Below are 17,628 nucleotides of genomic sequence, written 5' to 3' on the forward strand. Positions count from 1 at the left end.
AAGTTGCAGCATGCTTTGATTGGCAGTGAGTCTCGGCTCACTCACACCTATACAAATCTATGGGTGTGTGTGAAACTTCAGACTGCATCGGATGCTATACACTCGTCTGACCCCGGCATTAAAGGGATTATCCAGAAATTTATTTTTCAGCTGGTGTCCCGGCATTGGCAAAATACTCATTTGCCAATGCTCTCCATACAGCTGCCAGGGTCCCCTGATGGTCTCCAAGCCTTTTCTATTGACAGTCACATCAAGTGACTGCTGCAGTCAATTAATGGCCACAGCAATGAAGACCAATGATTGGATGCAGCAGTCACATGTCTGTATGACTGGAATAGGCTGTAGCTGTGCTGCCGCAGAGGATATGGGCAGTGAGTATGAGGGGGATTGGCAGGTGAGTATATTTTCTATATTTTACTGTTGACTGATTCCTTTTAAATGGTATAATAGCCAAGTGCTCTGAAAGTTCCATGATTTATCAGATCTTGTTACCTGCAATAAATGTGAAGCCCACACAGTTATTATAACCATGAAACTTCCAAAAGACACAGAAAACTAAAAGTCTGTGTATAACTTTGACATGGAAAAATGATTTTACATATGTTAGTGGTTGTTTCAGTTTTCAATCTTCATTCCTTCATTCACTTTAGTCCCTCTACAGTTTGCCTGATCAAAGTTTTAGATATTTTAGTGGGAGTGTCTCTCCCTGTAATACAGGCTGGATGTGAGCTCAGAGTTTCTCTCCCTGTAATACAGGCTGGATGTGAGCTCAGAGTTTCTCTCCCTGTAATACAGGCTGGAATTGAGCTATGTGTGTAGATAGGATGCTGCTGTTTTGATTTCATATATCAGCATATATTCTAACCTGTGCTTATTTATATTTCATGTGCTTTCCTTTTTATCTATAGGTTGTCGGCTCTGCGTCAAACATTAGATACTTTCTCCCCTCTCCTTTGCAGGGCTGAGTACAACCGCTCCTCCTGCTACTTCTAACTCAGAGCGAAGGGAAAGGATAACAGACAACTATCAGGAGCTCATTTGACTGATTTGAAATATTTTTGCAAAAGCACTGAGCGACATAAAGATCTTATAGGCTTTGCATCAGGAAAATGATCGAATTTTATATTTTAATGAATACTTTTAGGAAATAAATGAACAATATTTTTTTTTAGACAAACTGCATTTAAAGGGAAGCTCTGGTAAACAAAAACAATACTTTTCCATTTTAATTATTTTTTTAAAAAATATCCTTTAGAATTTCAAATAATTTTAATTCGTTTTTAAAAATATCCTTCAGAATTTTCTAACCTTGCTGTTCGCTAATCTGCCCAAATCTATCAGCAAAGAGAAAATATTCCCGGGAATGTAAGTACCACAAGATAAAGTGAAATAGTAATAAAGAAGGGCTTGATCTACATCTTAGGCCTCTGTCACACGTACGTTAAAATCACGCATGTGCCGCGAGACACGTATTTCCCCTGCGTGTTGCGTGTGGTAAGTACGTGTCTCCGGTACATGCGGCCCACATGTGTTCTCTGTGTGCTATCCGCGATAACACACGGAGAACTGGTAATTTGCATACTCACGTGGTCCTTGCTGCTGTCCCGGGTACTGATCTTCGGCTCCAGCCCCGCCCACTCCCCGCTGATGCTGCTTCCGGCCGAGCGGAGGGGCGGAGATTAGCGCCCATTACAGCACGCCCACCTCGTTAACACGCTCATAATGAGCGGCGGCCGGCAGCAACTGTTTGCAGCGGAAGATTCTGCAGGGCTGGTGGAGGTGAGTATGTGTTTTTTTATTTTAAAATAATGACACATTTTTCTCCGGCGCGTGTCACATGGGACCGCATCCACACTACATCCGTGTGGTACGGGTGTGGGCTGTGTGACACCCGTGCTGCCGGAGAGAAACGGACATGTCGGCATGAGGAACCCACGGACACACGTAAGTACGGAATGGGCACACGATCCAAAATACTTACATGTGTCCAAACCATTAGGAATCCATAGGTCCACGTGTGTACGTGTCTCCGGTATGTGAGAAAACTGCAAAACACGTACCGGAGGCACGTACATGTGACAGAGGCCTTAGAGGACAAGCTGATTTTTACATGGGATTGGAATATCTGAACTGAAACGTCTACCCATGAAAGACGAGTATAATTCACTTTAATCCTTCCGTTAAGACATTCACTCGTTTAATCTTGGGACAACTGATTCTTTAACACTCTACATTTTTTTCATAGTATGTTATTTTTATTTCTTTTTGATACGTAACATTTTTTATTTTTTTTATTTAGGGGGGAGTGATGTATTAAAACCAGATTTTAAGACATACAATAAATCAATGTATATTTCTATTTAAATAGTTTAAAGCTTAAAAACAGTGTAAAAATACCATACATATGCAGGAAATAGGCTTGATTGTAAACCAGAACAAGGCTGTCACGAGTGTGTCACGAGTGACAGACAGACATGTGCTTTCTGGAAATAGAAGGTCACAGCGTTTGGCTACGCAGAATGCTCCCTAACTTTCTATTGTTCCTGCTGTCAGTATTCATTATTATAGATAGCTTTCCTGCTGGATTTTCATCTCTCCCCCTTTTGGACCCAGCAGGAGCTCACCTTCCACCCAGCTGCTAATCATCAGTATTCTCTTGGTGCTTAAATACTCCCTTCTTCTTTGTGGTGACTGGTGCTGGTGATATTATTCAGTTAATTCTAGCTCTGGTTGCAAGCAGGTGGCTTGTACTCGTCTGTAGTATCATTGCTGAAGCTTTGCTGAACTCGTTACATACTGTAGATAGATATTTACATAGGTTGAAAAAAGACCTAGGTCCATCTACTTCAACCTTCCTCCACCAATTCTACATTTTGTCCCTAAGTCACCTATAACTGACAATGTTGTGTGTACTGAGGAAATCATCCAGCCTTTTTTAAAGGCTGTTATAGTATCTGCCATTACTACCTCTTGTGGTAGGGTATTCCACAATCTGAGTGCTCTAAAGGCCGATCGCACCCACCCCCGACTTTTGTGCATCACGGCAAATCGCTGCCCGTGGCGGACAAAATCGCTAGGCCCCGTCACACAGACTTACCTGCCTAGTGACGTCGCTGTGGTCGGTGAACAGCCTCTTTTCTAAGGGGGAGGTTCGTGCGGCGTCACAGCGACGTCACACGGCAGGCGTCCAATAGAAGCGTAGGGGTGGATAGCAGCCGCAGGAAAGTCACGCCCACCTTCTTGCCGGAGGACGCAGGTACGGTGTTGTTCGTTGTTTCTGGTGTCTCAAACATAGCAATGTGTGCAGCCTCAGGAACGACGAACAACCTGCGTCCTGAACCAGCAACGATTTTATGGAAATGAACTACGTGTCAACGATCAACGATAAGGTGAGTATTTTTGATCGCTAGCGGTCGCTTGTACGTGTCACACGCAACGACGTCGCTAACGAGGCCGGATGTGCGTCATGAATTCCGTGACCCCCAACGACATCTCGTTAGCGATGTCGTTGCGTGTAAACCAGCCTTAACTGTAAAGAACCCTTTCCTATTTAGCTGCTGGAATCACTTTTCTTCCAGCAGCTAAATAGGAAAGGGTTCTTTACAGTTAGAGCAGTCTGAGTCATCTGCGGATAAGTCTCCTATGTGTCCCTCTTGTGTCTTACTTTAACATTTAGTGGTATTGATGAAGAGCTCATCCCACCCGTTCCCTATTTAGGGTCCAGCACTAGGGTCAGGTACCCGGCTCGGCTCATAGGTGCGGAACCTATCTAGGGTGGTGAGGGACCCCAGAGACCAGCTGTAGGTTTAGTCAGGGGTCACCATCTCCCCCTTTCCTAGATGCAGGTGTCCTCTTCCCTTCCCTGTCGCCGCTCGCTTCGTACTTCCTCGTACCTAGCGTGACAAAGGCTGGGAAGATAAAACATGAAGGATTTGCTTCAATGTGTAACTGGATCTTGCAAATACCTGGTGATGTGCTCAGTTTTGCTCTGCTCCAATGAGTGGATCAGTAATCTATGGCTCACAGATGGGACTCCTCTGGTCTGGCTCCTCTTTTGATTAGCCGGCATGGCACAATGTCATCATTGTGACTTGAACACACAACGACAGACAACATCGGCTAAGCAAATGAGGAGCCACAGATGCTGGCAGGTAGGAGCTACTTCTTGGGGCTCCCATCTAGTGGCCATGGATTTCTGACCTGGCCACTGGGCCAGAGTCCTGCACATTTATTGGTTCATCTGTAGTAGATAGATGTCGGTCCTGACTTATATTCTTGGGCATGTTGGAAGGTTTGATAAAGGGTTGGACAGTTACTTAGCGCTATCTCCAAAAAGTAGCACTAGGTGGTTTTCTGTTCTTTACAAATGGTTTTCCAATGGAACATAGCCAGTAAGACTCCATACAAAGCTGGTCTCCTTCAGATAAGTCAGTAGCCTCAAAGATGGAAATATGTTGGCCTCTTGACATAGATACAGATAAGGATTTGTTCATTTCTACATTGTGGTTTAATTTATTACATAAGTTACATCCCTATGCTGGATCCATCATAAGACAAAGATCAGTTGCGACTGATGACCACATTGACTGTCACCGCCCTCTCTCTGCATCTAGAGACTTGTGACAGAATCTGGGCCAGAGTCTCTCTGTGCTGTCTGATCTGAGACCCATCACATTAAATGTATTCCCATTCCTTTGGTGCTAAAAGGGTTAATGTCAGTTTTACTTTCCAGCAGCTTCTGACTCCTGGCCTCAGGTGTTTCCGGTTGGTGACCACTCCTTTCCCTTATATATGGTCACATCTCCCAGTAGAGGGGCCGGTTATTCTGATTCATTCTGAAATTAGGTTTCAAGGTGGAAGGAGCTGCTGGAACCCTTGTTGTGTGAAGTGGTGTAGGTTGCAGTCCTGGTGTCTGACTGCAACAGTAAAGTTGGGATTTCTCCTTTGTTATTTCCCCTGTCTGTTTTACCTTCCCTTCATGTTGTTTTAGTGCAGAGTTGGGACTAGCGATCCTCACCTGCCAGCTCACTAGCCACGGTTATTGCAGGGCTTCTTAGAATTTTAGGTATCTTGCTCAGCGACAGGAGTAGTGTGCATTATACATGATCCATCAAAAGTAATCTGACAGGTGCCCCGCCCCTATCAAAATGTGTCAAAGTTGTGCTGTAGCACGGCCCTTATCTATCAAAGTGTATCAAAATGTGTTTTCTTTTATTGATTCGTGATATATTTATTAGATTTTGATAAATCTTGATGTAATTCACAATCTATATTCGTGATATATTTATTGGATTTTGATAAATCTTGGTGTTGTAATTCACAATCTATAATATTAGTTCATAGGACTAATATTATAGAATGTGTATTACAGCTTACAATTAACACCAACAGTTGAAGAGACGGTGTAGAGAAGTGCTTATAAAGCGCATTTCTACATTTGTGCTTAAAAGTTTCAAATAGCATATTCTGTAAAAACTACAGTGCTGAGCATAGGATCGTGTGTCACTCTGATTAAGTTCCTTTTATCTTGCGTGTGCCCACATCTTACAAAATGTGAATGACCATACATTAGTGTGTGTGAGTTTGATTAACTGCTTTTAGCCTGTGTGATGACCACAACTAACAAGATGTGATAAGCCTGAAATGGTGTCCATGGCTGTGTCCAGAGATTACATGTCACAATTAACAGGGTCAGAAACTGCAGTGTGTGCAAAGAGGAAAAACAGAATAGCATACACACTATAAGTTAATAGAATATTGCTATTATATCATATTAGAGTTGTATTTAACTCTACTAGTGTAATTCACAATGTATAATATGTCAGGATTTTTTTGAAACAGATTACTGTAATGCGGCATGACATGTTGTGTTCTCTTTTATTGCCAGTGATATATTTATTGATTTATATCAAAACACTGCTAATGTAATTGAGCTTGTATAATATTAGTTACTATAATAATATTATACTGCTACTGATATATTTATTGTTTTTACATCAAAACGCTGTTAGTGTAATTGAGCTTGTATAATATTAGTTACTATAATAATATTATTCTGCTAGTGTAATATTAGCTAATATAATATTATCTACTATCATTCAAGTGTGTATTTGATTTTGATTGGGTATATTATGTACATGCTCAATCCCACTATTACCTGACCTGGGCTATTAATCATGTTTTATAAGTCCCCGAGTATAAAGTTATACTGTTTGTATAAAAGACAGACACATTAAAAGTTTAAAAAGTTTATTGAGACCAAAAAGCAATTACATTTTAGATAAAAACCAATTACATTATGAATGGCTCAGTCACAGAACAATCTGATACATTTACAGAATATCATGAGAGCATTAGAACACATCATTTATGCTTATAGGGTCAAATATCATCTTCTGTAAAGCTATATTGCTGATCATACAATACTGTGCCAGGCTGTTTAACTAGCTTAATTTTGCTTACATACAAATGACCATACAGCTGTGTTGAGAGATACCATACTACAGGCTCATCAATGGTTGCAAAGAGCTATGCAAAACTGCTTATGTAGACAAATTGAAAAGTCAGTGTGATTAGATAATTTAGCTTTTACAAAAGCAGATACTATACGGTCATTACTGTTTGAATCAGTAGTAAAGCATTGTAATATTTTATCGAATGATTTACCCCGTGCTAAATGGTACAAAATGTAAACGCAGTACTGCCCGCAAACACGTGAATATGTTGATTGTAATTTATTATTTTGATAACAATATAGTTCAGCGTTTCTGTTTAAGAAGCTTACAAACTCAGCAGGAAAAATTATGGAACAAGGCGGGTAGCCATAACTATCAAAGAATATTGCCTTCTTATCATCGCAGAGTACAATTAATATCCAATGACGGCCGCTTTGACTGGCGGTGTCTGTGTTCACGATGTAAGCAGCGGGTCTCTGATTCACTCTATATGACGGTAGCAAATCACACGGAAACACACCGGCAAATATACGTTCTGTATAACGATCGGACTTCAGCAGATTTGTGAGTTGCAGGGTATTCATAATTAGATATAATCAAATAATACTTCTCTTCTGTTGTTGATTTCAAGTATAGTTGAGCTGAGAGCATATACGATCATATTTACAGTATGTGGTGTAGCTACCGCAAATCGCACTTCAGCGCGTAGGTTACCGGTTTTCACAAGCGAGAAATGACCACCGGGCTCTTGATCGGGGGATAAATCAAACGCAAATAATGTGAATCCATCCATAAATTCTTCACGGTCTATTGCCAAAGCAGAATCGGACCTTTGTTTCCCAGAAATCTGGGCTAACGACATAAACTCTCGAACGGCTAAATCAACATTGAAATTAGGTTGGTATGGCCGTGCTGGTATTTGTTGGCCATCGACATAAATTGCTGTCTGGCTTATGTTGAAATGAGCAAAGCACAAAGGATTTTTATTATATGAGCCACTAAATGCTTCATTATCTACAAATCCTAATATTACTGTTGAAGGAATTTGGCCTAAGAAGAGGTTCTCGTGGTTTGAAATACGTGTACCAGCCGGTATACTGTATACTTTCATGCAGGCCCTATCAATAGGATATTTTGCGGTTGCAGCTAGTAGGGCCTGACTGTGGCCTATTCGTACAGCTGGAGAGACCTGCACTCGTTTTACATACAGAGCAGCGTGTGAGATTTGCACTTTATATTGCTCAGCATCAGCGGACATCAAACAAAAACTATCCTTATTTCTTGACAACTTGATCTTGAGGTCAAGACCGTTCAGTATGAGCTTTGGTTGATTAAATATATCTCCAAAAATTGGCCCCATGAGATCTACAGGTTTAGAGTTGGCTGATATAAAGGCTCTTTTGACAAAACCAGCATTTGCGCCATCCAAGGTCCGATCATTATGATGTCCTGCAGTGTCTTTATAGAACAATCCAGCAGTAAATTGCGATGATAATGTTTGTGAGCTGTAATTTAAAAGCGTTTCAATGTACGCTCTATAACTGTAGAGGTTATCCGACTGTGAGATAAGGCGATCGCCCAGAGTGATGTCAACCTGATTAAAGAGCGTAGCGAGGGGGTAATTTATAAAAGATACTCTGGCGTCAGCGCCGATAGCTGTATTATCTTGTTTGACGATGCGGCAATTTATGTACAGCAGCGTATTGTTTAGATCATAATAATATTCACCGCTGCCCGATATAAAAAATTCCAAGGGTGCATTGTCTGACAGAGCCGCAATAGGTTGAACTTCTACAAAAAGCGATTTCTCTATACTTGTCTGTGTTGGAGGGAGGTCAAAAATATCCAGTTCGGATTTTGCACACTCGATCGATGCTTCATGTATGAAAGCCATGATAAGCGATTAGAAGATGTCACCGAGAGAGCGTCTCACCCTTTTCTGGCGGTTTCGTCTCTTGGTAGTATTTTTAACCATGAGCATAGGGGGTTGTGAATAACGAGCCTGCCTTTTTCTTTTCTGCTGTTTTTTAGCAACATAAATAATTCCAGAGCCCTCCTGCGGGTCCGTGTTTATCCGATTCATTACGGCTGTTGAGAGGGATGTGACCGCATCTTTAGCTATGTTTCTGACAGCTGTCTTTACGTGCGGTTTTACTAATTCTATACCTTTCCTGAACAACGGTACGGCTCGCCTAAAAAGGCCTCTAAAAATACCTGCAAGACCCCCGCCATACATGTGCGCATCACCGCGAAAGCCCTCTAAACCATGGCCCGTTTGAGCCATATAATACCTTGCATAAATTGCTGGCTCGCCATACACCCTTTGAGACACCATTTTACTGTGTTAGCCCTTTCTCGGTCGAAAGTGTAATCGAATAATTACCTTGCCGTATTTGAATTTAACAGGCACACCCTGATCTGATAATATAGAGATCGTCACAGAATCAAAATGTTGCTTGCAAAGCGGTACATAATCGGGCCTTGTGTATTGGAGAGTGGTTAGTTCGCCACTCTTTCCCGTTACCTGCGCTGTTCGCAGAAGCTGAACATAACTATCCCCCACAAGTTGGTGTTGTATTATATCTGTGTACACATATAATGTATAAAACCCATCTTTTATATCTGCATACGTCTTTTTCCTTTCCAGATGTGCATTATCTACAGAGGCCTCAATATAGGGTGGTAGTCCTAAAATATGCGAGAGTTTCTGCCCTGGTGCAAAATGTATAGTCGGTGAATCCGACATGGTAACAGTTCTCTTCACATCGTCGTATCTTAGTTTAAAACCATCGGGTGCTACCTTCAATGCATCAATACGCTCATTAATGGCTCTTATGAGTTCAGCGATGTTTGAATAAAATCCCGGTTTCAAATAAAACTCCTTCAAAACTTCACCACGCTTCCCTATAAAGAAATTTCCATCATTCTGCTCAAACGTATACCATGTATGCGGGTATTGAATCTCGGTGAGCGCGACTTCAAAAGGTCCAGAAAGGTGTACAGGCTTTGCCAATTTGGTGGTATAAGTTGATATTGTGTTCTCAGGATATATTCTAGAAGATGCATTGCTCGGTAATGTTATATAAAATGATTCCGCCTCCATGATTTAGATGTCTGTCAGCTGATCTTCTTTAATCCAACTGTTAAACTTTGAAGGAAAACCAACCCACTTAACTAATACCAGTCTCTCACCGCTCTTACGCTTGCGTCTCAAAATTTTTTCGACTCTGTAGATGCGGTTCTCATCCATTGGTATTTTTTGCAGCTCTTCTTTATAAAACGAGCCCTGTACATCTTCACCGCTCAAATCAGCAATTTTATAGAGAGGTTTTTGAAATTTGACATTGATGGCTGTAATAACAAATATCTCATCGGTGTACGTTTGTTCATAACCCTTAGCGAAAATGCCTTTATAGCGTGACACTCTTACATGATCGCCAATTTTTAAAGAAGGTTTAATAGGCTTAGCAGCGTTACTAGAAGCGTAAATATTTCTCCAGATTTGTAACGAGTTATGTTTGGTCACATCAATGGGTCTACAACGAATTGCAGTGTGATACGAATGATTATAGCTATACACCAAATCAGGTAAAATATCAATATATCTAAAGGTATTATTCTTCGTAAAATATCGCCAGATTTTCGACTTAAGTGTTCGATTAAATCTCTCCACCACGGCGGCCTTTACTGTATTGTTAGTAAAAAAAAGCTGAATGTTATGTATATTACACACGCGCTTCACGGCATTATTCATAAACTCGCGCCCCTGATCCGTCTGTAACTTCCTTGGTATCCGCTGATCATTTTCAAATATTAATTCGAGTGATCTGGCAACACTTGTTCCTGTCTTGTTTGATAAGGCCACGCACCATGCATATTTCGATAGGATATCAATAACTGTTAGAATGTATCTTATATTGTTATTTTCTCTTGAATAATCAATCATACTGACAAGATCGGCTTGCCACTGGGAATCGATGTTTGCCACGATTATTTTATTGGTCAAAATTTTTTTTCTGACTGGCTTGTGTAAAGAATATGTATCTTGATTAGCCAACCAATTAAGCACATCTTTCTTTGTAATATTGTGGTTACGAATTCCTCTATATAAACTTGCAACACCTCCAAAAGAACCAATATTTTTAGGATTGTAGTACTGTTTTTGTAATATCTTTTCACAATGCCCAGACATCATCTTTTAAGTGTGTTGTGTATCTATCAAAGTGTATCAAAATGTGTTGTCTATTATTGCTTAGTGATATATTTATTGGGCTTTATATATATATATATATATATATATATATATATGTGTGTGTGTATATATATCTCACTCAAAATTCGTGTATCAATATGTGTTCTTTTTTCTTTTTCTTTTTTTTTTTTTTTTTTTTTTCTTTTTTGCTTAGTAATATATTTATTTAATGCTGATACAGCAAACGTGCGTAACTGGTCAGTTCTTAAGGGCGTAAACGGTAGATGTGTTATCTCTGTACAGCTTTAAATACAGAGCAAGAGCACTTGTCAAAACTAAGTGTCCTGGCTGCTATCAGCGACTGACCGACACGCTCCCTCTCGACGCTTTCAGGAAAACTTCAAAAATTCTATAAGCTGTAAGTATTTAACTTTTAACATCTAATATGCTTTTGCTGGTATTAAATCTAAATAGTGTATTTAATAGTGACTATGTTTATTATAACAGGAATTATATTTATAACAATAATAGATATTTGTTAAGTTATAGAATGTAGCTTATTTATTATACACGCTATTATCTGTATTTGTCCTCGATATAAATATGTATCAAATACTATAGAAAATTCACACAGACCTAATATTTTAGATGGACGCCCAAAATAGTGTGGATCAATTCGGTGATATTCTCCCAGATGCGCAACAATGGGGTAGGCATTATATTTAATAGTTATATATTTAATAGTTATTATATTTAATAATTTCCTATGTTTTGCACATTATTTTCATATTATTTCATTCCTGCTTAAGGTGAATTCATGGATTACCGTGATGACGATGCTTTTTTAGAAGCTATGAATACGGGTGTTTCTGTACCGCCTAATACCCCGGCAAATTCAGAATGTATGATGAATGAGGATAGAGAAGGTAACATCTCTTTTATTATAGAAAAGTCGGCATATAGTGATTAAGGTTTTGATTGTACATTATTTTTATATTATTTCATTCTTGTTTAAGATGACTTCATGCAGATCGAAATTGATCCGGCATTTGTAAAATTTATGAATACAGGAGAAACAAGCCAAATTAATTTTCTGCAATCTATAGCCAGTAAGTTGCATATACATTATATATATATTTAAACGTAATTTAAACATGTATTTAGACATGAAAGTAAATACTAGTTCTTATACAGATGTTGTGCAACCGGGCTACATTATTGGAGATGGTGATGTTTCTATACCGGCTATTACCCCGACATTGCCAGAATGTGTGCTAAATGAAGATAGAAAAGGTAATCTCTCTTCTATTATAGAAAAGCCAGCGTCTCTTTGAAAAATTGCTTTTGCGCATATGTATGGCTCTCTTTGAAAATTTGCTTTTGCTCATATGTATTTACACATGCAACTAAAAATGAACTCTTATACAGGTGATGGTAAGATGCGTCAAGCGGCCTACATGACTGGAAGTCGGCAGCTTTCTAAAACACCTAAGAAACAGGGCAAGCCGCTACACCTGAAGACAGCGAATAGGAAAGGTGATGATGAGTATATGAAAAACAGCGTGCAGAAGAAATGCATTTGTACCTCAGATTAATGGTTATATTTTATTCACAGACCGTAAACTGAGTGGTAGGAAACTCATATTCTCCAAAGAGAATACACCAAAGTTGTCAACTACCCAGACACTTCCTAGCACATGTAAGTATATATTTAGATTTATTTATTTATTTATTTATTTTTTCTATGCAGGCTTTATAAAGGCCCTGTCACACACACAGTTGTATCTGTGTGTGTGACAGGGCCTTAAAACAATGTTACACAATGATTCAGGTATATCTGACACAACTGTTACTCTTTTCTTTTAGCCACACAAAGTGTCCAGAAACAAACAAGTTCTACTCTACAGCCTCTAGCTGAGCATGACGGAAACATCGCTGCAGCACAGTTCACACTACAGACAGCATATGGATCTGCGAGAACACGCCCCATATCCCCATTTTCTGTGGTACGCCAAGAAGGAAGTGCTGTGCCAGCCAAGCATCATGGAGAGAGATGGCCAAAACCGACAACACGTAAATACAAGCCACGTTCAATCAAGACAACTACGATACCACTACCCACCATCACGCCGCAGACCATGACCATGATTGACTTGACACAGACTGGTTGTGGAGTGTCAGCAACACAGATCATTCCCACGATTGACCAGGCACAAGCTGCTCGTGAAGCACTCGATAGAGAAATTGACCAGTTAGCTGACGGTAAGAATGTGTGTCATGATTTTAATATCGTGAATCCTTTGAAGAGGAGGCGAGCACATTCAGTACCGAGTAAAAGTAAAAAGCAGAGAGTTGACTCTACATCAGCTTGCACAGTGAAACCTGTGTGGTCTGATGAACAGGAAAACATGCTTCACGCTATGTCTGGTCAGTACGTCCAAAGCACAATCTACCAGAACAAACTAAAATATTTCTGTGAAACGTATGAAAGATTGATAAATGCATGCCCAACACCTGACATTATCGCAGAACTATATGCATTCAATAGAGAACATGCTATTGTATCATCACAATCTAATAAAAATAATTTGCTGTGACTAGGCATGGTTGGTTATGGGCTGCCGAAATTGCCCAAAATAGGACCACAGAGGTCTTATAGATTGCGAGTAATTAAAAGGGCTCTAGCGCTGATGGCTAGATCGAAATGCTCACTAGCAGATAGAAGACGACGGGTGGCAGCTCGCAGCTCTATAACTACACAAAATCCACAGATACTGATACATGCACAGAGTCCATCTCTACACACTCAAGATGTTCCTGGTGACATTAGCCCCAATGTGTCTCCAAATGCTCAAAGCAGCACCCATCTTGAAACACAGGGTGAAAATGTAAATGATGATTCTGTTGTATTTGGTGGTGGCGATAATGTGCGGACCGTTAATGCTGATGTTTTACAACATTTTTATCATCACCAAAGACAACTCTGCAATTTCAATGCCCTCATGTATACCGATCATTTCAAATTTGTAAATTTAGATCGTATACAATCATTTGAAGAGGCCCTGAATATTGTCCATGAGGGCATTCAATCATTACTGGACAGAATCATCAGAGACATTGAGCCTGGTGACTTTATTCAGTTAAGACTTGAAGGAGGTGACACGTTAGATCCCATTTTTACTACAAAACAAAGTCGTGAGAATTTTAGCTCTGAAACGTTTTTAAACGCTGTTGCTCGCACACTGCAAAGTAATGCAGAATGCATAGCATCCAACACCCTGAAATAAGTCGTAACAATAATTAAAAACCGAAGGGGCGGCGTGAAACGCCGATTAAAATCCATAGCAAGCACCCAAATACTTAAACAAAAGAGACGCTGGCTGTACGACTTTAACAATTACAACACAAATCTGTGCTTTGCCGCTAGTGTGTGCGCACTGATTGCTGACAGTGATGTTGGTGATACAATTTTGCTGAATCGTGCTAAAGCCGTACAAGCAGCACTAAATATCCCTGAGAATCACCTAGTAAGCTTTAGTGATATTGTGAGTTTTGAAAAACATCTGAACGTCAACATAAAAGTGCTGTACTATAGCCGGGGTGATTGGCGTTACTTTGACACAGGTAATTCATCTGGGGCCAAAACTGTTTTCATACTGCATCATGATAATCACTACTATGGTATAAAGAATATGAAGGGCTTTATTGGCGAATCTTACTTTTGTGAGAGGTGCAACTCAATGTATCACCACAAGTATAACCATTCTTGTCAGTATTTTTGTAAAGCTTGTCAAAGAGAGGGTTGTGTGGAGAGCCCTGGTGCAGAACAACCCCGGTGTCCTGTCTGTCGGCTGTATTGTCGCTCAAGCGAGTGCTTAGTCCAACACATACAACTAGCTGCAGTTAATCCAGCTTTTTGCAGACTTAAAACATTCTGTGATGAATGTCACCATTTTGTGCCCAGAAATAGTGAGACCGAGCATAAATGTAGAGGATTGCGCTGCAGTGTTTGCGGCATTCGTCTAAATAAATTTGATGCTCATCTTTGCTACATGCGGCCGTATGTACCAAAGGGTGAGACAGATCGATATATGTTTTATGACTTTGAATGCATGCAGGAGACAGGCACGCACATCCCAAATTACATTTATGCAACAACGTTGTATGGTCACCCTTCCTGGGAGTTTGAAGGTAAAACATGCACTCATGACTTTGTTCAGTTTCTAACCAGTGGTAAATTTTCAGGCTATACGTGTATAGCGCACAATGCCGGCAGATACGATGCATACTTTATTGTTAAGGAGTTGATATCTGAAAAACTACAAGTGAAGCTGATAGCCCAAGGTGGGCGTCTCTTGTGTGTGATGCTGCCTGATTTGGGAATAAGATTCATAGACTCGCTCAATTTCATGCCCATGAAGCTTAGTAAACTACCGCAGGCTATGGGGTTTTCAGGCTCAAAAGGACATTTTCCACACTTTTTTAACACCGAGGAAAATCAAAACTATGTGGGTCCCCTACCACCTGTAAAATATTACGGTGTGGAGTATATGACAGCTAGTGAGAAAACTGAATTTATAGAATGGTATGAGGGCCACACAAACACAACTTTTGACTTTAAGATGGAACTAAAATCTTATTGCAAGCAAGATGTTGAGATTCTGAGGCGCTCGTGTGAACTCTATAGGGAACGTGTTATGGACATGACGAGAAAAAATGTTAAAATATACTGTAAGTAGAGATGAGCGAACCGGTCCCGGTTCGGCTCGAGGCGGTTCGCCGAACGGGGGGTCTGGCTCGAGTTCGGCTCGTCGAACGTTCGACGAACCGAACTCGAGCCCATAGGAAACAATGGCAGGCAATCACAAACACAGTAAAACACCTAGAAAACACCCTGAAAGGTGTCCAAAAGGTGACAAACAACTCACAACATAACACAAACACATGGGAAAGTGACAAGGACATATACTCATGTGAAAACAAAACAGCTGGACAAGGAAAAAGAGGGAGACACACAGATATATGAGTATATGCAAAGAAACATCGATTCCATTATTGTGCAACTTGAGCCCTGCTCATTTTAGGCTTCCAATCTGGATAAATTGCCTGAGCTCGCCACGTACGCCTTGAGGATCTTGTCGTGTCCTGCAGCCAGCGTTCTCTCGGAACCTGTCTTCAGTGCTGCTGGGGGTCTGCTGGCAGATAAGCACACGTGTCTGTCCACTGACAATGTGGACCTGGCTCTCAGAGGACTTTTCTTCCCCTGGGTCAGCCAGGGGAGGCGAAAGGCACGCGTATTTTTGAGAGTGCTTCATGCAAAGCATCTTTTTCTTTGTCAAAAGGGGGGCTCAACCGATGCCAGTCAAGTGGGGTGTGTGTGGCCCAGTTAGTGGCAACGAGGGAGACTGTGGTTGGAGTCCCCTCGCTGTGTCTCTAAAAGAACCAAGATGAACAAGTCATGGCTCTCAGAGGACTTTTCTTCCCCTGGGTCAGCCAGGGGACGGGAAAGGCACGCGTATTTTTGAGAGTGCTTCATGCAAAGCATCTTTTTCTTTTTCAAAAGGGGGCTCAACCGATGCCAGTCAAGTGGGGTGTGTGTGGCCCAGTTAGTGGCAACGAGGGAGACTGTGGTTGGAGTCCCCTCGCTGTGTCTCTAAAAGAACCAAGATGAACAAGTCATGGCTCTCAGAGGACTTTTCTTCCCCTGGGTCAGCCAGGGGACGGGAAAGGCACGCGTATTTTTGAGAGTGCTTCATGCAAAGCATCTTTTTCTTTTTCAAAAGGGGGCTCAACCGATGCCAGTCAAGTGGGGTGTGTGTGGCCCAGTTAGTGGCAACGAGGGAGACTGTGGTTGGAGTCCCCTCGCTGTGTCTCTAAAAGAACCAAGATGAACAAGTCATGGCTCTCAGAGGACTTTTCTTCCCCTGGGTCAGCCAGGGGACGGGAAAGGCACGCGTATTTTTGAGAGTGCTTCATGCAAAGCATCTTTTTCTTTTTCAAAAGGGGGCTCAACCGATGCCAGTCAAGTGGGGTGTGTGTGGCCCAGTTAGTGGCAACGAGGGAGACTGTGGTTGGAGTCCCCTCGCTGTGTCTCTAAAAGAACCAAGATGAACAAGTCATGGCTCTCAGAGGACTTTTCTTCCCCTGGGTCAGCCAGGGGACGGGAAAGGCACGCGTATTTTTGAGAGTGCTTCATGCAAAGCATCTTTTTCTTTTTCAAAAGGGGGCTCAACCGATGCCAGTCAAGTGGGGTGTGTGTGGCCCAGTTAGTGGCAACGAGGGAGACTGTGGTTGGAGTCCCCTCGCTGTGTCTCTAAAAGAACCAAGATGAACAAGTCATGGCTCTCAGAGGACTTTTCTTCCCCTGGGTCAGCCAGGGGACGGGAAAGGCACACGTATTTTTGAGAGTGCTTCATGCAAAGCATCTTTTTCTTTGTCAAAAGGGGGGGTCAACCGATGCCAGTCAAGTGGGGTGTGTGTGGCCCAGTTAGTGGCAACGAGGGAGACTGTGGTTGGAGTCCCCTCGCTGTGTCTCTAAAAGAACCAAGATGAACAAGTCATGGCTCTCAGAGGACTTTTCTTCCCCTGGGTCAGCCAGGGGACGGGAAAGGCACGCGTATTTTTGAGAGTGCTTCATGCAAAGCATCTTTTTCTTTTTCAAAAGGGGGCTCAACCGATGCCAGTCAAGTGGGGTGTGTGTGGCCCAGTTAGTGGCAACGAGGGAGACTGTGGTTGGAGTCCCCTCGCTGTGTCTCTAAAAGAACCAAGATGAACAAGTCATGGCTCTCAGAGGACTTTTCTTCCCCTGGGTCAGCCAGGGGACGGGAAAGGCACGCGTATTTTTGAGAGTGCTTCATGCAAAGCATCTTTTTCTTTTTCAAAAGGGGGCTCAACCGATGCCAGTCAAGTGGGGTGTGTGTGGCCCAGTTAGTGGCAACGAGGGAGACTGTGGTTGGAGTCCCCTCGCTGTGTCTCTAAAAG

General features: G+C 41.5%; 1 protein-coding gene across 1 annotated transcript; it reads right to left on the minus strand.

Moving 5' to 3' along the window:
- Window positions 1–7,041: 7,041 nt before the first annotated feature.
- LOC142279199 (uncharacterized protein F54H12.2-like) lies at window positions 7,042–8,349 on the minus strand. Its single transcript, XM_075332671.1, has one exon. The coding sequence runs from the start codon at window positions 8,347–8,349 to the stop codon at window positions 7,042–7,044; it is 1,308 nt and encodes a 435-aa protein (XP_075188786.1).
- Window positions 8,350–17,628: the final 9,279 nt, after the last annotated feature.

Source organism: Anomaloglossus baeobatrachus, unplaced genomic scaffold (assembly GCF_048569485.1).
Source record: "Anomaloglossus baeobatrachus isolate aAnoBae1 unplaced genomic scaffold, aAnoBae1.hap1 Scaffold_4271, whole genome shotgun sequence".
NCBI lineage: Eukaryota > Metazoa > Chordata > Amphibia > Anura > Aromobatidae > Anomaloglossus > Anomaloglossus baeobatrachus.